We start from the raw sequence: 23,762 nt of genomic DNA, 5'->3' as shown, positions 1-23,762 counted from the left end.
GCTGCATCTCCAACACACATTCAACCTGGCCTAGAGTTTCTTGCATATTAGATTCACCATTGGTGGAAACAAAGAGAAAAAAAAGCATTGCAGCGGGAGAAATGAAGAAACGCGTCGATGGAGAAGCAGTCATACACAAAATTGATGAGCATTCAGCATAGGCGTCTCCATTCAGCATGGCCGTCTACCAATCTTTTGCAGCGAAACAAATGCACGCTTCAAGTTACTGGCGTAGTTGGTGGTTCTACAATATTACTATTTTCAAGTTATTACATTAGCCATATTATCAGCAATGAGCGTGTATAGACAATTGGGTGAACAGACGCCGTGAAGGCGATAAGCAGACGACATGGCGCGGATGAATACATGTGTTGGCTGATGGGCCCTGTAGCCTCACCAGTGCTGGAGGGAACTTCTGAAAGATAGTATGTCACTCTCCTCGGACGGTGGAGTCAGAGTATGTCCCGCCTCGGTGGTCTAGTGGATAAGGTACTTCAATGCTGACCCGCAGTTTGCGGGATCTGCTCGTGTCGGTGGTAGCTTCATTTTTGATGCAGACGGAAATGCTGTAGGTCTTTGTGTTCAGATTCGGGTGCATGTTAAAGAGCCCCAGGTGGTCTAAATTTCTGGAGCCTTCCACAACGGCATCTCTCATATTCCTATGATGACATTGGGACTTTAAACCACAATTATCAATTATCAATCATTATTAAACAGAGCATGGTATTCTCCTATAACACACGTGCCGCGGTCGTTTTTCGCTTTACTGCTGGCCGAAAGTCGCGGATATAAACTTTCGCTTCTACCGCTACAGCTTCGCGAATACGATATGCTAGCGTACCTTGCTTGCGCTTAGGAATAACTGCATGATAATCACTTCCTTTGGTAAAGATTACCGCTGCACTAAACAGTTTTTGATAATCATATCGTAAATTGTACCCGCCACACGTCAAGAAATGTTATCTTTAAATTTAGCCCGTCTCACACTTCTCTTACTGAAAGTCATCTTCCATTTTTGCAACCCTGCTGTCCTCGGACGGTGGAGTCATTCCAAAGAAAACACCGAAGTCAGTAGTCAGCTTTTTATCATGAAAACATTGTATCAGAACCTGCAAAATGACAAAAAAACTATTATCAGGGATGTCACATGATGATAGGTCTCTAATAACAATAATACAACGAAACAATTTACATCATAACCATCATCTGCCTGATTAAGTCCGCTGAAGAGAATTCCCATGTTCCAACCGAAAACTATTTTCATCAGCTTGATTAAACACATTGCAATTTTCCTTTTTATGTTTTATGCTCGAATAACTTGTTGCATTTGAATGGAACTGAGGATCGTATAAACCACCAAAAGACCCTTTTTCCTTTTGTTTGCTACACAGCACCATCTCGAGTATCCACACCATCAGCTATGATAATAATGATCATCTCGTGACCACACGAGATGGTCATTATTTCCGGAGCCCTCCACTACGGTGTCTATCGTAATGGTACCATTGTTTTGGGACATAAACCCCATATTGTATTTTGCGTTCTAAATACTACATAATGATAATACTGGGAATACGTTGTTTGCTTATTTTTGCTCTACTATAGCAGTTAACTGACACTCATGACCAGAAAATCTAATCAATATACGCTGTTATTTAGTCCTATTCTTCTAGGGAGTCTCATGGCTTTTATTCGCTATAGACGTATTTCTTCCTCTTGAGGAATAGTGGCAATTTACCAATCACAATATGAGAATGCTTATGGAATGTTCTGCCCCCCATTTTCAATATTCTAGTTACTTCAATCTCATGGTTCAGCTCCGCAGTTACTATCTTTCCTAAATACACGAACTCTTTTACAACTTCAAGTGCAGTGCTACTTATCTCGAAGGGCTGTTCTCTTCCGCTGTTATTTTACATTAATTTAGTTTTGTGAAGAATATTAGATGCGAAGCAGCTATTTGACTAGCCTGTGTAACGTTGTCCAACCATGTCTCCATGCCACCATACCGCGATGCCCTCGCTACATGTGTTGGTGTGATGCCAAGTCCGTCCCCTCTTCCCTCGCAGTGCATGGTGACGTCACCCTCTTCTGCACCTACGGTAGACTCACCGCGTGTCACCTCTCCCTTGCTAAACCCTCTCAACCACATCGAACGTTCGAACGCCCATCGTGTGAACAATCTTTCGGATCGTTTATCTGCGAAGGAGAGAACGCCGGAAAGCGAAGCGACTTCAATTCACCCTTCAAAACATGCACTAAAGCGATTTGGTCTAACCCAGTCGTTGCCGGCCTTGCGAGAGTTAGCAGTAGCTATTGTGTTCGCGAAATTTGACGTCGCGTCCACAACACCAACGAGGTGCGAGCCAGTAAAGCCAAACGCAAACGCGGCAGTGGAAGACCAACGATACCGACGAGGTATGAGTCAAGCATGCTGATTGCCTTCGCGAACGAGACGGCATGCGGCCAATACCGACAGGACGCAAACCAAGAAGGCCGAGTGCAAGTGTCAAGCGCACACGGACAAAATGCGAGCCAAGGAAGCAGACTGAAACGCCGACAGCGCAAGGCCAACGCCGGCGCATTCTCAACGTCGCCTTCGTAAACAAATTTGTCAGCAATGTCTCGAAAGCGCCGCGAGCCCTCCACTGAAGCACCCGCACACAAGCACCGAGCTCCGCCGGCCAATTTGGAAGTGTCTCGCCAATACAACGATGAGTGCGTCCCCGCGTAGCACGTGGCGAGAGGAACCCCTGACGCCACCAGCAACGCCGGGGCCAACGCCCGGTTCCTACCAAAATTCTTCAAATGTCTCATTCACTGTTTCCACGCGTGGGACAGTCTGTAGTTCAGTAACCACTTGTCAAGCGTCGATTCCGTCCGCAACAGCAAACAGCTGGAGGCGGCGACCGATGTGATTTGATGGGAAGTCCGGCGCGTACTTATCCTACTTGATGGTCTGCGCCACTTGCAAGGAATCGCTGACATCGGGCAAAGTTCCGAAGAGAAGCGTCACACACGGTAACCTTCATGCCGAAAATTCCAGTGCTCAACTGTTCTTCCAGCACCTTCGTCGACGCCCGCTTCAACCAGGTCAACGCCGTGCGCACCATGGTGCTTTGTTTTCAAGAAGGGTTCCCTTTAGAGAGATGTTCCATAATTTTACATGCCATGCGAAGCGTGAATTAGTGAACTTAGGTGACATTAAACGTATCTGTCTGTCTGTCTGTCTGTCTGTCTGTCTGTCTGTCTGTCTGTCTATCTATCTATCTATCTATCTATCTATCTATCTATCTATCTATCTATCTATCTATCTATCTATCTATCTATCTATCTATCTATCTGTCAAGCCAGCTACGACTTCTAGCTCTACTGGCCGTTTGAATAATGGTATTTATTTGGTATTTGGAATAATAATAATGCCGAGACTGTATGACAAGCTTAGGTGACTAGTCAGAACGTGACCATCATGATGTGTACGTCATGAATGTCAAGATACACATGCCATGGTCTTGCTGCTGTTAAGGTGCTTTCGTTCCCATTATATATTGCGAAATTTGTATGGCATGACACGACTGCTTGGTGAACATAAGTGACAGACCCAAATGTGGAAATCATGACATGAATGTCATGTAAGTCATGACTACCTGCCATGCTCACGATGCGCTCTCGGTCACTTTCATAGCTTTATATATACCAAATTAACAATTATGGGACGTGAATTGATAACGAAGGTACATTATTGGTGCAAAAAGCTAATCATGATATTTGTGTCTTGCGAAAACGTGACTACATGCCATGCTCATTATGCGCTCGTGGTCGTTTTGCTAGATTGAAATCTACAAACTTTGGTATTACGTGACATAAATAACGATTAGGATGAATAACAATCCCAAACATGATAACCATGATATGCGTGTCATGCATAACATGACTTCATGTCACACTCATGAAGTGCGCGCAGCGGTTTTGCTAGCTCCACATCCACCCAATTTGGTATCACGTTACGTGAATAGTCTACGAAGGTAAATGAAACGTCGAAATATAATGACAAGCGTGTCATGTAAAACTTGACTACATGCTACTCTCATAGCGTGCTCGGTGCTGTTTCGCTAGCTTCAGATGTACCATTGTTGTGATTGCTTGACCTGGATGAATGACGAACTCAAAATTTAGCGCATGCACTATAATCACGACATGCAAGTCATGTACGGCCCAACTTACGTCCGCCTCGGGAAGTGTTGCTTATATTAAAATGACATATCATCCTGCCTCATTTGTGCTTGGCAGAATAGACATAGCTTGTATATCGCACTGTATGTAATACCCGTCAGTTTGATTGTGATAGCAATTAAATGGACGTTCTCGTCTGGATTTGACCACCGGTACCAGCGTCGATGTCGTGTAACGTATATTTAAACGCATATGTATGTATGAAAATGTAGGAAAGAAAAAAAGTGAACAAGGAAGTCCGCGGAATCAAACGTGGAACCTTCACGTCGTGAATGCGAGGCGCTAACCACTGATTTATCGAGAGGTTTTTCAATTGACGTTCAAACGGCAAGCTACTTGTATGTACCACGTAACGCTCTTGGCGGGCATCTTGGGGGGGGGGGGAGGGTGAACTATTGTGTTTTCAGCATTATCAGTGCAATGAGCGCGTGGGGGCTCTCATCTCTCACGCGTACTTGCGCTTACGCAGAGAAGGGGAGTGGATGATCTCTAGTGCACACTTATCGCCCAGTCGGGAGGACCATACGTCTTGGCTGGTGTTGGACTTCCACTGAAACGATTGTTGGATTGTTTTAATTACGGGGCGCACAAAGTCGCTGGGATTGTTTCACGGCCTTCATTTGCAAAAAGGGTGCGCTTTTCAGACGCAGCGAAGTAAAACTGAGACGCGTATTCGCGTTCGTCTGTACCTGTAAGTACGTTTAGTGTGTCAATTGTGCGTGAGAAGCGTGCATCACCTTTCTATCTGCTTCCCATTCTGCGCATGAACTTCCCATTTGGTGGTGTAGCGTTCACTGCTTCGCCTTTGCTCCAAGGCTGAGTCTTTTTTTTTCGAAGGCCTTCTTTTCTGTTCTCCCTGTCTAGTTCATTATTCAAGAATAGCAATTCGTTTCCTGAGTTACTCAACAATGTAGCGTCATCGGTGAAGCACAGGCTATAAAGGTACACTCCGTTAACTCGTATTGCTAACTCTTTCTATTCTAGCCCCCTGAAAACATCCTGGAGGCAAGTAGCAAAGAGCAATGGGAATATTGTGTACCGTTGTTTAACCGCCTTCGTTATCGGTATTGTGTCGTCTTCTTCATGGAGCATTATGGCTTTCTTCATGGGGGCAGTTGATTCGCTGTAGATTTCTTCGAGGATGCTTACATATGCTTCTTGGACGCGCTGATTATGCGCTGTCTGCATGACGCTGATGTCTAGAGAAATAAATACCCTCTCAAAATCTATGAAGGCTATGCAGACTGGTTGGGTGTATTTTGAGCATTTCAAAATCTCTTGACTGATAGTAAGGATGTCGTCTATTGTTGAGTAGCATGTACGTAATTCTGCATTAGTATGTGGTTGATCGATATCCAGTGTTGTCCTATATCTGTTAAAAAAACCTTGGCAAATACCCTGTACACAACGGAAAGTATGCTGTTTGTTCTACGATTTTTCAAGTCCTCCTCGGACCCTTTCTTGAGGATTAATAAGAGCAAAGTGATTTTGCGCGTATTAGTAAAGTAAAACTTCACAATCCTGCAGCCCCAGTCTAATCATGTAAACACGCCTAGTAAGCGAGTGAATGCGAGAAAAGAAAATGCGGGTGACGACGCTGCCTTGAGCTTCCCGCTCCAAAGACCTTGACGTAGAAAATTTTGAAGGCAGATACTGATTTGTGAAGTTTAACGTTACACAACCTTCATATTATTATGAGAGATGCCGTAGTGGAAGCCTCCAGACATTTAGACCACCTGGAGAACTTCCAAGGTGTGTATTTGGCCCGACGTAAGTTTCAATTATTAAAAATGAAGTACATTGTAACCTGTCGTTATCATAGGCTCAGCGTGCAAAATTGCAGAACATTTTATCGCAACAGTATTAAGAAAATACTGCATATGCATTCTGAAGTTTCTGAAGTCACGCCTGGAACTTTTGGCATGATATTAAAAATGACACTTCAATCATTTTTTCGCTATTGTTAAACTTATGGTAGTAAACACGTAGCACTAGAGTCGAAGCAGTGCAGTTCGTGAATCTGAACGAAGTCACCCTTCCTCTTTAGTATCCTTTTTATTTGAGAATGACACGGCGTGTAATGGAAAGGAAAATGATAGTTGTAATACTAAGGAATAAGAATAGAGCAAAGTATATCACAGAGCAAACGAGGGGTCAAGACCTCATAGTCGAAATCAACAAGACATGACCATAGGCAAAGCACATAGCGCGAATCACGATTTTCACTGGTCATTAACGATAACAGACTAGGTTGCGAGAGCATGCAAGCGGATAAGAGCGGGAAGGAGGAGGCAAAGTTAGGTGGGCAGATAAAAATACAAATTTGTCTGGAATAAAATGGCAGCAGCAAACATAAGACCGAGCTGCCCAGCGGAACATGAGCGCACTCAGGTTGATGATGACGATGACGATGAGAGGTACTTCTCTATCATTGCACGCGATAATTTAACAAATACAGTGCCATGTTACCTATGTTAAATTGTTTTATGGCTTCGGTCATCGTTAAATACATGAGACGTATTAGAAGAAACATAATTTCTCTAAACACAAGACGCTAATGCCACACAGGCTCCACCTAAATACCACAAAAGCGAATAGCGCTTAGTCTCTCTCTAGTGGGCATCATGTTTTTCCTTCATCCACACAGAACACGGGCTTGTAGTGCAAGCACTAGCAATATGCCAACATTCTGCCACCCTGATAACCTTAAGTCTCCGTTAAGGGCGTCTTGACAAATTTACTCTACCTTTTTTTCAAACAAATGCTCGGACATCCTCCTATTCATCTGCCTCTAAAGAACACATGATAGGAACAAGATAAACAAGTATCAAAAGCAAACTAACAAAAGATAGCTACACTGACGCGTAAAATCATGCATGAAGAAGTTTTCGCGTTCGTAGTGTAAAAATTTCAAGAAAATATTATACTGTTGGGTGATTATCACTGGCTTCACGACGATGCGCAATACCTCACCACAAAGTTCACTAAGAAATTGTTTTGCATTACGCAAAAACACGTTGTTGAAATCCTCTTCAAACGAAGAGTCACTAGCTTCCCTTGGTCCAGGCTTCATAATACCCGTGTCCTCTATTTCTCGACTTCGTTTTCAGCTCTTGGTTCATCTCAGGTTGTGGCTTTTGGCCCTTCGGTTTTTGTTCCAGCGTTTCTGGCCTACAGGGTGTCGTCTGATTCTGTTGGCTTCTGCTCGTTGTGTACCTTTGGCTTGGTCTGAGGTTCTTCATTCTATTTTCCCGACTGTTCTCCGACACTTTTTCCTTGTTGAATCATTGACTTGTCGTCAGTTTTGCCGTCATGGCTTGGCTCGCATTTCTGCTTTTTGTGTTTTGCATCCTCGCCCTTCTCCTGTTTATACATAAATGTCGCCTTTTGACCCTTGGCTGCCTCTTCGTCATCTTTCTTTCTTCCTTTTTTCTTCACCGACTTTTCCTGGAGATTATTTCACCGTCACGGGTTTTATCTCACTGAAGTTTCTCGCAGCACAGGCTTGGGATTTCTTCCGCTTTTCCTTGCTCTCAGCTTTGGCTTCGTCGTTGTTTTTCGGTTTTGCTTTGGCTTCGAAAAACGCCTTCGGCTTTGGTTTTTCGCCTTTCTCTGTAGTCGTGCTTTACCATCTCCAGAGTTCTCAGCGTGTGATGTGGCTCGTATCACAAGCGGCTGTACATCACAAGCGGCTGTACATGCGGCTGTACATGGAAACCAACGAGCGCTGTATAAGGATTGAGTCTAATCAATCCAGCATGGCAAAGGCGATTGACGAACTAAAACGTGGCCATGAATCGACGGTATCTACTGTTGCGAATATCAGCACCCGCCTAGAAGCCGTTGAAAAGCAGGCTGCCAGTCTTGAGCTCTTCCAGCTAGATCAGGCTGGTGCTGATGTTCCAAGGTGCCGTCTGCGTGAAGAAATAATCACGTTACGTGCAAAGCTTGGTGAGGCAGAAGATCGATCGAGGCGAGATAACTTGCTGTTTTTCGGAATTAAAGACAGTCCTAAAGAAAGCTGGCAGGAATCTGAAGGCCAGATTATCTCGTTTTCTTCTGAGATACTGCAGCTGCAAATTACTGCAACCGACATTAGCGTGCGCATCGGATATGCCAGTATTCAGTTGACAAAAACTGTCCCATTGTAGTTAAATTTTCTTCTTTCAAAACTAAAGAACTGATTCATGCAAAAAGATCCTTGCTAACTAACACAGATTTTAACATAAGAGAAGATTTCTCTCTTTCTACGCGCATTGCACGTAAAAAGCTGCTTGACTTCGGCAAAGGCTTGAAAACTTCGTAGAAACTGCGCCACAACAAGCTTATTGCAGACGGGAAACACTACCGGTACTGTGCAGATGCAGACTCTGTTCTTGAAGTTGGTGCAGTTGTTTCCTCTCTTCCTGCGGTTGCCTCTCCGGATGTTCCGTCTGGCTCTACATCACCGAGGTCGACGCGTTCGGGACGTCTGTATAGTCAGCCCAACGGTAGCTAGGATAGTGTGAGGGGTAGTGGCTGTACGCGCAATGTTTCTGTGCTGTATACTAACATCTAAAGCCTATATCAAAAGAAGGATAGACTTAACGCATTAATCAATGATTCTGAAGCCGATATCGTCGTACTGACGGAGACTTGGCTCACGAGCAAACTATTGGTGGATGAGTTATTTCAGTGTGACAAAAATTTTGTGGTATATCGACGTGATCGCAGTGACAGGACAGGTGGTGGTGTACTAATCGCAATGAGTGACCAGCTAAAATCTTTCGCTGTCTCTGTAACTACAGACCTTGAAATTATCTGGTGCTGCTTAACGTTCAATTATAGGAAGATTATTCTTGGCGCCGCTTATCGGTCTCCATCCTTTGCTACCGGTTTTTGTGAAGGTCTTCACGATAGTTTGAATCAAATTGTGGTACGATATCCCGGAGTAGAAATTGTTTTGGTTGGTGACTTTAATTATCCCAATATTCAATGGCTGCACTCCACTCCTTTAGTCGAACCTGCATCTGCTGATGCATCATCGTTTCTCAACGTTTGCTCCCTTTTTAACTTATCCCAGCTTGTCGATCAGCCAACCCGTGTAACACCGAAATGATCGTCTTTGCTTGATCTCGTCGTGTCATCTGCCCCAGATATTATTTCGTCAATAACACATCCCCGGCTTGAGCGACCATGATGTATTGCAGTTCGCTCTTTCCCTTCCTGCCACAAGAAAACAGAAGCGCATAAAAAGCATCAGGGACTACAATAGAGCCAACTTCGAAGCTATTAATACAGGGCTTCGTATTTTTCTTGATAGCTTACTGCCACGTTATAGAGAACTAAGCGTTGATTACATATAGAATCCCTTCAAACAACAGGTCTATCAATTAATCAACAAACATATACCGTTGCGGCGCGTTTATAGTAATACTAATGCTCCCTGGTTTACCCGTTATTTGAAACGATTGTCTAACAAGAAAGCCAGGCTCTATCGTACTGCCAAGAAATCTACTGGGCCGCAACGCTGGTCAGCCTACAAATTAGCAGCCGCATCTTACACCAAGGCCCTTCAAACTGCAAAACGTACCTTTTTTCAGTCAACTCTACCGTTACTGTTAAAGACAAATTCTAAGCGTTTCTGGAGCATAATGAAGCCTAAAAACGACACCACAATAATCCTGGTTGATAATCGCGGTGTACCAGTTTCTAGCCATCTCTGCGCATCGCTGTTAAATAATAGCTTCGCCAGGTCTTTTTTTAACCCGGTTGTAGATAATTTTCCTTATCTTCAGTGTGTAAATGTTTTCCCAATGGACCCTATAGTTTTCGATCCAACTGGAATTTCTGGCGTCATCAGCAACCTGAATCTGTCTTCTTCATATGGCCCTGACGGTATTATTTCAAAATTTCTGAAGAATACTAAAGAGTATATGTCGATTATATTATATTGCCTTTACACTAAATGTTTCGATGACGGTTACTTGCCTAAAGATTGGAAAACAGGCCGGTTGGTACCCCTTCACAAATCAGGCGACGCACATAACCCCTCTAATTACCGACCCATCTTACTTACTTCAGTTCCTTGCAAAATTCTTGAGCACATAATTTTTTCCAACCTTGTTAAGCATTTAGAATCAAATAAGTTCTTCCATTACTCACAGCACGGTTTCCGGAAATTATTTTCGTGTGAAACACAACTAGTCACGTTTACTAACGATCTGCATGTATATCTTGATTCTGGTTTTGTGACTGACTGCATATTTCTAGATTTCGCAAAAGCATTCGATAAAGTAAATCACCAGCTACTATTACATAAACTCAGCCATTTGAAAATTGATCCACAAGTACTACAGTTTATCCGAATCTTTCTTGCTAACCGCACGCAGTTTGTATCCATTAACGAAACTGACTCTCCCGAGGTGGCGGTACATTCAGGAGTACCTCAGGGTTCTGTGCTGGGGCCTTTACTGTTTCTAATATACATTAACGACCTGCCTTCTAACATTTGTTCTCCAGTTTGCCTTTTTGCTGATGACTGTGTGCTTTACCGTAAAATTACTAATGATACTGATATTGCCTGTCTACAATCCGACCTTAACAACAATATTTCCTGGTGTAACCTCTGGCACATTGATCTTAACGTTTTTAAATGTAAATCAATGAGAATTTCACGTAACAAACTACCTAGCCGTGATTGCTTTCTTAAAGATACCTTACTAGAGTCAGTAGAATCTTACAAATATCTCGGTGTGCACATAACCAATAACCTATCCTGGGCGCGCCAAATTGAAAATGTAATATCTAATGCAAACCGCATGCTAAGCTACTTGAAAAGAAATTTCTCGCTGTCCCCGTCTTCCTTAAAAAAGCAGCTATATATAACCTACGTGCGCCCTAGGCTTGAATGTGCTTCCTCAGTTTGGGACCCTGGCTTTGTAACACTATCTAATAAAATTGAAGCTGTGCAAAACCGCTCCGTGAGGTTCATACTTTCCAACTATCACCGCACTTCCAGTGTTACTAACATGAAATCCAGCCTTGACCTTGCTACTCTTGCTACTCGCCGGAAACTTGCTCGCCTTTGTGTGCTGCATAAAGCGTATCACCATAACCCCATACTTAAATCACGTTGGTTAAACCCTCCTTTTTTCCTATCTGAACGCCTCGATCATCATTACAAGGTTCATATTCCGCGCCAAAACACCGTAACATACTCCCATTCTTTTTTACCAAAAACATGCCATGATTGGAACAACCTGCCTGCGTCCCTAGTCACGATTACTAATCAGGAACACTTTCGGGCGGCACTCGAAAATTTTATGCATTGATGTGCTCAACGCATTTTTTTCCCTGGTTTTGTTTGCTGCTGTTCGGTTACCGTTCATTTGTGTATCGCAGATTCGTTGTGCCATGTTGTAATTTTTTTTCGGTACTTCTTTGTGTGTTAGATCGTCATTACGGTATTTTTTTTGTCGCGGTGCTTCCTTTTTTTTAGATATTGTATAAGCGTTGACATTTACACGTTGTTCTAGAGTGTTGTACGCATGTACTGAATGTGATTTGTTTTTCACGTTTCAATTGTATTTTTTGTCTTCTAAACCCACTACCTCTATAATGCTGTATGCCCTGAGGGTACAATAAATAAATAAATAAATAAATAAATAAATAAATAAATAAAATGTCTTCTCGGCGTCACAGCAGCCGTGTCTTCCGGTTCCTGTAGACCTAAGGCGCCGTCTGCTTCTGCCGCAGCAAATACCAGACGGCGGTCTGTCACGTAGACATTGGTCTGCAGCGTGACGTGTTAGTTGACATGTGGCAGTGGCTTATGTCGTTTCATTAGTTGTTTTTTATTTAGTTCTTTGGACATTTCCGCAAAATGCCCACGAAGAGGGCAAAAGAAGCGATTATCTCCTGACTTTGCTCACTCTTCGTGAGGTACCTCGGGCAGGTACAGCAGAACAGTACATAGAAATATTAAACAACATTCGTATGAATAATAAATAAAAGAGAAATACTACGACAAGCGCAAAAATGTCAGTGCACTATTCAAACCAAGATATTTCTTAGCGAAAAATGCAAAAGACTTTTTCAGATTTATTATTATACATTCAATACATACAAATCGAGTGTAATCTTCATATGTCGTGCGCCTGCGCAATAAGGCTCGGCCGCGTGTCCTGCGTCATGGCAGCATTGTCTTGCTGTGCGCAAATAGCTCCGGCACTGTAGCTGGAGCGGGCATTTCTTGTTGTTATGAAGTGGCGTGAAGTTCGCCCGTCACCGTTAAGTTACCAGTATAATGAAGCCGGAATTGTCGCTTGCCGTCCGTTGGGCAGTGCACCCGTCAGACACGATAAATAATAAAAACAATGATGAAAGAACAATAATCACAATAAATATATTTAATATATCACTCATCTCCACCCAATGCAGCCTAAGAAAGTTTTGATTAGTACTTTCCTACTTCACTTCTCAAATTTTGTAATGATTTCAATTTCCTTAAGGTATTCAACTACTTCAAGAATTTCGTTGCACTGCAGAACATTTGGGTTGTCTATTGACTGTATGCCATAGTTAGTTCAATACATCGGGCCGAGCAACACAACAGTACAAAAATTATATGTAAGATCTCTGCTGTGAGATCTCTCCACGTCGGTTGTCGTTTTTCTTGTCGTGGTAGCATGCCGATAGCGGTCAGAACCTGCTGATGAGTGAGGCTTCGAATGCATGTGCTGAAATTCTGCCGTCGTACATTTGCGCATTGCTCGTTATCATCATCTGTCCTTTTGAACACTGTGATGTTCGCGAGACCATACGCCCATGAGAATCAACCTGCTCTCACGTATCGATAAATTCAAGGCTGACCTGGTGCGAAGACGCACTTTGACACTTACCTGGATTGTCGTGCTCTCGCTCCACTGCTGCAGGCGTTGTTGTATTCCGGGCTATTGTTGTATAACTCAAGTCTGACTCACAGTGTTCTGAATAAAGTGTCGCTTGAACTTTTCCCATTATGTTATTTGGCAGCTCCTCGAGCGATACCAATTCTTGGCAGCTGCTACCAACCGGGCCTTTACAGTTTCAAGCGTATAGGCGGCTGGCCGCTCATACATCAACATTCGATGTTCAACAAATATTTCTGTGCCTTCTCGTGGAGAAGGAGCGTCCTCGAAGCCGTCGAAGGCACTCATATAGATAAAGTCTTGGTGAAATGGAAACGTTGACCCAGGTTGAGGCGGCGTGCTTGCTAGTTAATCTTTTCAGCAGGGTCAATCGTTGTCGGTCATTTTCCAAGTGGACATGTAGTAGGTCGCGAGCCATGACGCCGCCGCTATGACCAGAGCCCGCGTCACCACCACCAGTCGGGTCGACTTTTCTGTCAGTGAGTTTCTTTTGGGGTTAGGTTAACTAGTCCGTGCATTGATTAAACTCACATTCAATCTTTCCTTGGTGACTGGGTGATCATATCAAACCTCTGAAAATATTGCCCCCGATCATTGTTGAATGCAGGAGACGTATTGATAGAAAAAACTGATTTTGGCACACTACTCTCATCCCGCACAGTCTACACACAAACGCCACACGGGCGTTCAGCACGTCAGTGTCTCTCCGGGTAACACCGTCCACTTTCTTTCCGCTCTTTCTGTCAGAACACGTGCACCTCAAAACGATGCTAGCAATGTTACAACATGTTCCCCTGTTTCAGCAATATTCACTATTTCATTAAATGTTTCATACTAATTTTGGCGCAATAATTCTACTTCTGTTCTTAAATTCAGTAAATAACCGAACGTAATGAACATCATATTTTGCGGTACCCGCTCAACTTCAATCTACTAAACGCACAGGTATCGTGGCACTGCAAATGGTGAATGCTTGAGTGGTTTGAGAATAAGCATTAAAAATAGACTAAGGCATACTGTGACTTGGTCGTAAGGCTGACGAAGGCAGCAGACTGCATGTCGAAGATCAAACTGTTTGCTTCAGCAAACTTATGGTCGGTGAATAGTAAGTTAGAATAAAGCGATACACACTGGCACTGGCATGCGGTGAAAAGAGCGTCGGCACTCGATCAACTAATCAACGTGAAGACACGCCATATATTATAATTGATGCGTCGAACTTTCCTTCCTTATAACTGGTGGTAGTGCAAGCTCTAGTGATTTCGAGTATTCGCGGCTTGGGCGCGTTGTAAACATAAAGGTCTGCTACAAATGACAAGCTTTTTCAACACTAAGGCATGACCTGCGCCGAGTAACGCTCACAGCCTTTGTGGGTTTAAATCAAGCACATGAAACTAACACATGTGCCACTCCCAATCTCTGAAAAAGCATCGTTCCGATGCTTAAAACAAATCACGGGGGGATTCATGCAATAAATAACTACAATAAAGCAAGAATGTACAACGAAGGAAAAAGATACAATACTAACAAAGCAAAATGTACAGTCCCGAGGCCCTCTAACGCACGTGAAACCGCCTGAGGCTCAAGACAGGTGCGACTTCCGGCCTCACAGCCTACACTACCTCACAACCTACACTACGCCTCACAGCCTACACTACGTAAAGGTCGATGCACCTTGTAAAGCCGAAGTATCGCCGACGTTTTTTACTATGCTCACGTCGGCGTTTCGGCGTCGATACACAAATGCGGTTGAGTGCTAGTAATCCACAAAGCTTTGTGGAAGATTCTAATGGCGGCTTCTGGTAGTTTAATGATTATTGATGCGCAGACGGGCGAGTTGCCGATCTTCTTGAGCGTGATGAATCTGGACAGTTACGTCTAGGTTTTATTCATCAATGATGTTTGGCAGCAGGCCATTGATATTGGGGCCGGGTTCTCTTCTTCTTCTTTTTTCATCATCATCATCATCATCATCAACATCATCATTCTGAGTACGCCCCACTGCAGGACAAAGACCTCTCCCATGATCCACCAGTCAACCCGGTCTTGTGTTTTCTGTTGCCACGTAATACGTGCGAAATTTTTAGTCACATTGGCCCACCCAACTGTCTCCCTTTCGTGTGTTTGCCTTCTCTGAGAATTCAGTAAGTTATCCTTAATGACCAGCGGTTACCCTGCCTACGTGCTTTGTGCCTGGCCCATGTCCGTTTGTTCTTGATTTCAATTACTATATCTATAAGGCCTGTCTGTTCTCCGACCCACTCTGCCCTCTTCTTGTCTCTTATGGTTAGGCCTTTCATTCTGCTTTCCATTGCTCACTGCGCCATCACGAATTTCAGCTGAACCCTCTTTGTAAGCCCCCAGTTTTCTGCTCCGTAGGTACGTCCTGGCAAGATGCAGCTGTTTAATTCCTTCCTGTTGAGAGTTAGCGGAAGATTAGCATTTGTGATTTAGAAATGGTTGTTGAGTGTGATCTACCCCAGCCTTATTCTGCTAAATATTTCAATCTTTTAGTTAGGCTGCATGCTTACTACTTCTCCCTTGGTAGATATATTCTTTTATACTTCAAGCGTTTCCCCACCTATCGCAAAATTATGTTTGTTTCCGTAACTGTTGCGTATTACTTTAGTTCTTTGCTTATTAAATTCAAAACTACTTTTCTTCTTTCCCTATCCAGTTCAGTTATCATGAGCTGTAATTCGTCCCCTTAGTCACTCATCAAGCCAATGTCATCAGCGTGTCGCAGGTTGCCCAATTATTCTCCACTAACTCTTATTCCTAACTTTTCCCAAACTAGTGCCGTGAAAACCTCTTGTAAACTCGTGGTATATTGGGTTGGAGAGACTGTGTCCCCCTATCTTACCTTCTTCCTTATTGGTATTTGGTCACTTTCTTTATGGAATGCAAACGTGGCCGTGGATTCAGTGAACAATTTTTTGAAAATGGTTATATAAGCGATAGTTATAACGCGAGAACAGAACGACGACAAAATGACAAGAAAGAGCCGTTTAGTTCTCGGGCCAGAACCATCATCATGTCATAACAACTAGCCCAAACCACCACAATACTACGTTTATGTAGGGTTCTTTGATGCCCTGATTCCTTAGTGCCCGCATTACTGCTGATGTCTCCACTGAGTCAAACGCCTTCCCGTAATCTATGAAGGCTGTGTACAGGGGTTGGTTGAATTCCGTGCGCTTCTTTGCTACCTGATGAATAGCATGAATATGGTCTATTGAGGAATAGCCTGTACTGAATCCTGCTTAGTCATTCGGTTGAATGAACTCTAATGTCATTTAGTCCTATTAGCTATAATTTTTGTAAACAGTTGGTAGAGAACGGACAGTAAGCTGATCAGCAGGTAGTTTTTCCAAGTACTTGAGGTTCCCTTTATTATGGTTTAACATAGTGTCGGCATGCTTTCAAAATTCTGGTACCTTCCTCTACAAGTGGCACTTCTTATATAGAGCGGCCAAATTTTATAACACAATTTCTCCAATTTTTTTTTCAAAAGGTTCCTTGTTACCCTACCCTAACCAGCAGTTTTGCCTCTTTGCATTGTTTCTAGGACTTTCTTTAACTCCCCTCTCGTTACTGCTAGGATGTCTAACTCCTTTGTACCAATATAGTGTCTCACGATATGATCCTGGTTGTTTTGACTTCTGTACAGTTCTCTGTAGAATACGTCCACCACTTTGACTATGCTATTGAAATGGTTATGACATGGCTTTCCTTGTTTCTCAATGCATATATTCAATTTTCGCCTATGCACAAGTCTACCTTCATAGCTTTTAGGCTTCTTCTACGTTTCACAACCTGCTCATTTTATTCCATCTTATACATTCTGATGTCAGCTGCCTTGCACCTAGTTATTAACTTCGAAATTTCCACTACCTCTGTTTTTTCGGTTGCATGAGGCTTTCTTGATTAGTCACCTCTTAAGATTTTTCGACCCTTGAGATAATTTGTTGGTGTACTCTCTATTAACTGGACCTCCGACTTTGTTGGCACAGCAATTCATGATACTAGTAGGATCATCGTTCATTATGTCAACGCTAAGGTCTGTTACCTCATTTATTGCTTCGAATCTATTCCGAAGTGAAGCTCTCAGTTACTGTACTTTCCCTCCAACCACTAGTTCATTATTTAGCTTCTTGCTTATCGGTTTTCGTCTATGCTTTAATAAATATAAGTGAATACGAGCGTTTTTTATTTTAAGATCAATGCATTGGATCTGGCCAACTACTTTCGCATCATGTACAATGCGTTGGTGTGCACACAGAGGGAAGACCGTTTCGTTTTTACTTTTCCCACAAGGACTTCACCACGTCCACTTGCGGTTATTCGGTTTTCTTGAGAAGATAATGAAAATTCGTGAATTAATGCGTCCTGAAAAGTCTACTAATAACACCCCTCTGGTATTTTCGGAGCCTATGCCACGATTCATCACTGCCTTGTCTCCCGTCTGTTTGTTATGCACTTCGGCAGTGGCAGTGGCGACGTACGCACGTCAACTAATGAACATGTCTGGATTTTTGAAGAGGCTGTTGCTTTATTCTACACCTGACTGCAACTGCTACGTGCATCCCGCGATCTCATTTCATTTCATTTTCATTTATTTATACTGTTAGCCCAGAAGTGGGCCGTTACAGGGTGGAAGTACAAACAATTATTTGCGAAAAAGAAGTACCGTACAGGTCTCGAGATAATTTCTCGGTATTATTGTGAGCAGCAACTCGAAGTTATACATAACAAGAAATGGAACACACATGCAATGCAATACATACGCGCAGAACAGCACATGACGCATTTGAGGCGGCACTTTTGCACCGCGCTGAATATTTGAAAGACAACTACTACAGTCTCATACAACCAACAAAAAGTACACACGCAAACCACCGTTATTCAGAAAATAAACGTTTTAGATTCTGTTCAAATGATGTAAGCGAGGAACAACCAATTATAGACTCTGGAAGCATATTCCAATCTTCAATAGCACGTGGAAAGTAACTAAACTTAAAGCAATCGTTACGTGGGACTAGGGGTGGTATGTACACATTATGGCGATGTCTGGAATCTTCTTGTGTGTTGACCTGGAAGCAATCTGAATAGTTTAGTTTAAAATGATTATGAATTAACTGGAAGAGGAATTTCAGACGCTCAATCCTTGTCCAAAGTTCAAGACTATCCAGTCCAGCTTTTTTACAAAGTTCAGTAGGTGAATGATGTCGGCGATATTTATTAAAAATAAATCTCGCACCAAGTCGCTGAGTTGTTGCTATTTTATTGCAGTTTGTCTTTGTGTAAGGGTCCCAGACAATTTTAGAATATTCGATAATAGGTCTGACAAGGGTTTTGTAAGCAAGACACTTTATATCAGATGGGGCGGTATAAAGGTTACGTCTAAGGCTATACAGTGCCTTGGTAGCCCTGGAGCATACATTATCAATATGAGTGTTCCACCGGAGGTCGGGAGTGAACCATAACCCAAGATATTTATAGTTTTGTACACGCTTAAGGAAAGCATTGCCAATCTGGTAGTTGTAATTTAGAGGTGCTTTCTTTCTAGTTATAGTCATAAAGACTGTTTTTTCTGTGTTCAAACTCATTTGCCATTCTTCGCACCAATCCTTTAATCTTTGAAGATTGTTGTTTAGATTAACTTGGTGATGTTCAGTCTCGATTCTGCTATAAACAACACAGTCGTCGGCAAACAACCTTATCGGGACCGTAACCCGGTTTGGTAGGTCATTTATATATAACAAAAATAAAAGGCGACCCAGCACGCTCCCCTGGGGAACTCCGGAAATAACTGCAACTGGTCTAGACTGTTTATTTTTTATTTGAACAAACTGCTGACGGCAGCTAAGATAGAATGAAAACCATTTTGTCAAGTTGTGATTTTGAAACGTTTTGTCAATTTTAAACAGGAGCTTTGAGTGCGACACATTATCAAATGCCTTTGCGAAATCCAAATATACCACATCAGTTTGACCACGCAAATTGATAGTTTTTGAAAGATCATGAACAAATTCGATAAACTGTGTAGTTGTAGATAAGCCTCGGCGGAAGCCATGCTGCTTCGAAAATAATAGGTTGTGCGTATCAAGATAGGACATCAGGTGTTTGTTAATAATGTGCTCGAGTATCTTTGAACATGTACTGATAAGCGAAATAGGACGGTAGTTGCGCTCGTCCCGTGAGGAGCCACTTTTGTGAACAGAGGTTTTTAGCCCGCTTCCACGCTAGTGGAAAAGAGCCACTGCGCAGGGACGACTGAAATATTTTTGTAAGGAAGCGAGCCGCCCATTCAGCGTATCGGTACAGAAATTCGTTTGGTATACCATCAGGGCCGGGGATTTTTCGTGTATTTATAATAAGTAAAAGATTTAGGACACCCTCTTCGCTAATTACCACATCATCGATCGGCCGCTGCAATGATGACGTAGAAAACTCGGGCAAAATGCCATTATCATGACTAAACACAGAAGCAAAAAAAGAATTGAAATCATCAACACGTTGTTGAGTAATTTCAGGTGGCCTCGGGGAGCTTGCTGGGGTAGTTATAAAGCGCCAAAACCTTGAGGGGGCTTCCTTCAAGTATTTCGTCAATGTCACATTGAAAAACCAATCCCTGGATTGTTTGATCAGACGTTTCAGTTCTTGTCTCATTGAAGAAATGCAAGCTGTTCCTTCAGGGGTACAATTTGTTGCACAAGATTTTTGTTTCCGTTTTAGTTTTCTTTTTGTGAGAATGATTTCTCTGGTAATCCAGGGATTGGTTTTACAAATGCGTTTTCTAATCCTGGGTACATAGCTGTCTATGCACTTCCCTACAACAATTGAAAAGAAATGCCATAGCCTATCAGTGCTGCAGTCAGTGTTGTAAAGGACCTGAAATTCATCAAAGGACCTTTCAAGATAGTCCAAAATAGACACATCATCTGCCGCCATAAAATTCATTACAGTGCTAAGTGTGGGTTTGCCCAAGGTGTCTGGGGACAAAGCTAGGTGCGTTACTACCATTCTGTGGTCGGACAGGCCTTCTACAACTTCACAATGGCTGAGTAACGGCAACAGCTTTGGGGACACAAAAACCAAATCAAGGATAGATGACCTTGTAGTCCCTATCCGAGTAAATTCAGTGACACTTTGCGTTAGCCCGTAGCAGAATGCCAACTCCAGTAGTTGCTCAGCACTTGCAACCTGTTCCGATCCAGGAGACTGGGATAGCCAATAAATATCCGAAAGATTGAAGTCCCCTAATAATAATACGTTATCTTGGAGGCCAAAATTAGAATACATAAAATTTCTTAGCTTTGCGATTGTATCCAGGGAGGAATTCGGCGCTCTATAAATCCCTCCAATATACACAGTTCGCTCGCTGAACCGACACCTAATCCACAACATTTCTATATCACAATTATCATCCAACACTGAAAACCTATTGTTTTCTTTAATAAGAAACGCAACACCACCACCTCTTCCTTGCCGGTCTTTTCTAACAATTATGTAACCTGTAGGTGTTACTTCGAAATCTGCTACATCCATATGTAACCAAGTCTCTGTTACGACCATTATATCCGGTTCATGCTCCAGGATTGCGGCTTCAACTGCATCAGCTTTATTCAGCAAACTTCTGGCGTTTACCTTAACAACCTTAACAGATGCTGTTGGACTAGATTTGCGTCAGTCAGAGCTGGTGAGACCTGGGCTAGCATACCTGAATCGCTCTTTGGTAGCCTCATTCCAGCCATAGAGAACGTTGTTTACTTTCAGTTTATCGATGATTAGTTTAACGTTTGCTCCCTTTGCTCTTTCATCCGCTGATGAAATCCATAGTTGTTTTCTGATTTCAACTACTCGTTTAGAGTAATCTTCGCTGATACTGAATTGTGTCCCCTTGAGGTTGCGGCAGTTTTTCAGTATTTTGGTTTTGTCCCTGAAGTCTCCTACTTTCAAGATGACCGGACGGTTTCTTTCAGGTATTTTCTTTCCTAGACGGTGAATTCTCTCAATGGAGCTACACTTAGAGCCAAGTAATTTGTCAAAGATATCGTCATTCACCTTACTTAAGAGTACTGCCTCATCCTCAGATTCTTCTTCTTCCACTCCGCGTACAGTAAGGTTGTTGCGTCTAGAACGGTTATCTAAGTCATCGATCTGCCTGGCAAGAGCCGTCAATTCACTGTCATGGCGACCAACACTTGATTCTGTCATAGTAAGCCGGTTCTGTGTTTCACCCAACCCTTCAAGTTGTTTTTCAATAGTCTGGAGCCTAACATGCATGTCGGAAATGCTGGCATCCGTAGATGACTGCTTGGCCTGAATTTCATTAACTTTAGCTAGTAGTTTACTCTGGTTACTTAATATTTCCTCCAGCATTTTTCCAACCTTGGGCCCAGGATTTTCCTCTACGTCACCGGACAACTTCAGTAACAGGCTTACAACTGAAACACAGTCGTTTAAGCAACCAAGAACAGTGTGTGGACTCGGCAGCACAATCAGGCAGGTACAGTTACTACGAAAACCATACTTTCGATCACCAACCTGCACAAGTAGAGGCACGTAAGGCGACATCATCACGGCGGTGCTGCCGTGTCCACTGAAGGTCAAGACCATGGCCCTTGCTTTTATATGCTCCGAGCAGCTTGCTATCGGGGAGGCGGAGAACGTCATCGTGCTCCACGGGGGTGCGCAGTCGACGAAGTCCACGTGGCATAGCATTGTTGACGCCACTGGCGGTGAACTAGTTGCGCAGTGGTTGAGTTCCTTCGAGTGCTGGTGCGCATTCTTCATCGGGGTCCATTGGTAGTGTTGTCCAGCGATAACATGGGCTGCTGCTGCGTCCGCGAAGAACCACGCCAAAACCTGCACAAGTAGAGGCACGTAAGGCGACATCATCACGGCGGTGCTGCCGTGTCCACTGAAGGTCAAGACCATGGCCCTTGCTTTTATATGCTCCGGGAAGCTTGCTATCGGGGAGGCGGAGAACGTCATCGTGCTCCACGGGGGTGCGCAGTCGACGAAGTCCACGTGGCACAGCATCGTTGACGCCACTGGCGGTGAACTAGTTGCGCAGTGGTTGAGTTCCTTCGAGTGCTGGTGCGCATTCTTCATCGGGGTCCATTGGTAGTGTTGTCCAGCGATAACATGGGCTGCTGCTGCGTCCGCGAAGAACCACGCCAAAACCTGCACAAGTAGAGGCACGTAAGGCGACATCATCACGGCGGTGCTGCCGTGTCCACTCAATTGCCTGGAGAGTGCCGTAACCACGGCTTATCTCTTCTGTCTCCCGTGTGGTGTTTTCATCGTACATATGGTTTCATTTTGGCAGTAGCAGCGGCGACGTATGCACGACATCTAATCAACTTGTATGAATTATTGTAGAGGCTATTGCTTCATCTTATGCCTGTAAGCACCCCCGGTCTGGGCCAGTTTTGAAGAATACAAGTTTCTTGACCAGCTCACCGCTGCTTCTTTTTGGCTTACCAGGACTGTGAATGCTACGTGTATTCCACTATCTGCCTGAGTGTGCTGTAACAATGTCTTTTCTTTTCTGTCTCATAGGTGGTGTTTTCATCGTACATCTGGTTTCATTTTGGCAGTTGCAGCGGCGACGTGCACACGTCGTGTAATTGATTGATTTGTGAGATTTAACGTCCCAAAACCACGAAATGATTCTCAGAGGCGCTGTAAAGGAGGGATGCAAAAATTTGGACCACCTGGGGCTCTTTTACGTGCACCCAAATCTGAGCACAAGGGCCTACATTTCCGCCTCCTTCGCAAATGCAGCCGCCACTGCTTGCTCTCAAAGAAATCTCAACGCTACAAAGAACGCTCATGTTGCTTTTCTAATGACCATTTTATTTATTGCCTGTATTAGAAATTGTAGAGAAGAATCCATTTATCCGAGCATGCGAGAAGAGAAAAAAATTCCGCCGTATCCACGAAGTGAATGATGATGAGTGGGCGAAGCTCCGGAGGTAAACCTGGTAAACCATGAATCCTCTGTACATTTTGCCCACTCGATTTTATTACATCGCTCCCCCTAGCGTACGTCGCCGCACTAAATCGAACGATTGCCTTCAACCAACGACACGCGCCATATGTGACATCATTCCTATTTTATAAGATCTCGCGTCTTTCATCAACTACAAGTACCGCTTTCTAGTTTATAACATCTTGCATCTTTTCATCATCAGCTACAAGTACCACCATCTAGTAAACACTACAAGAACTAAATGAGAGGTGGCTACATACAGGAGACGGTACCGCCATCTAGTGAACACTGCAAGAACTAAACTAGAGGTGGCTACATACAGGGGACGGTGCCGCCATCTAGTGAACACTGCAAGAACTAAACTAGAGGTGGCTACATACAGGCTACAGGGGACGCACAGCCCACCCCCTAAGGAGCTTCGCCCCTAAAAGAGAAGTTAACAAAAGTAAAAATTTATTTTGAATGTGCATGTTACATCGCAAATGTAGTCGAAAGATGATAGTCTTGCGTATGGAGAGAGTGAACAAAACGTTTATTTGATGTTATGTGCGAGAAAATCGGTAAAGGGTATTTTGCAGGCGCTGCGTTACAGTGCCTCGAGCGTGTAGCGGAGGCGAACGAGCACATCGAAGCAC

The 23,762-nt window shown here is 43.4% G+C and overlaps 1 protein-coding gene across 1 annotated transcript; it reads right to left on the bottom strand.

Annotated features, from left to right (window-relative positions):
- Positions 1-20,813: 20,813 nt before the first annotated feature.
- Positions 20,814-22,244, bottom strand: LOC142789271 (uncharacterized). The gene has a single exon (XM_075884989.1). The coding sequence runs from the start codon at positions 22,242-22,244 to the stop codon at positions 20,814-20,816; it is 1,431 nt and encodes a 476-aa protein (XP_075741104.1).
- Positions 22,245-23,762: the final 1,518 nt, after the last annotated feature.

The sequence above is a fragment of the Rhipicephalus microplus genome, chromosome 2, assembly GCF_043290135.1.
Source record: "Rhipicephalus microplus isolate Deutch F79 chromosome 2, USDA_Rmic, whole genome shotgun sequence".
Taxonomy (NCBI): Eukaryota; Metazoa; Arthropoda; class Arachnida; order Ixodida; family Ixodidae; genus Rhipicephalus; species Rhipicephalus microplus.
The sequence above is the reverse complement of the archived record's forward strand: the minus strand, read 5'-3'. Positions and strand labels throughout refer to the sequence as shown.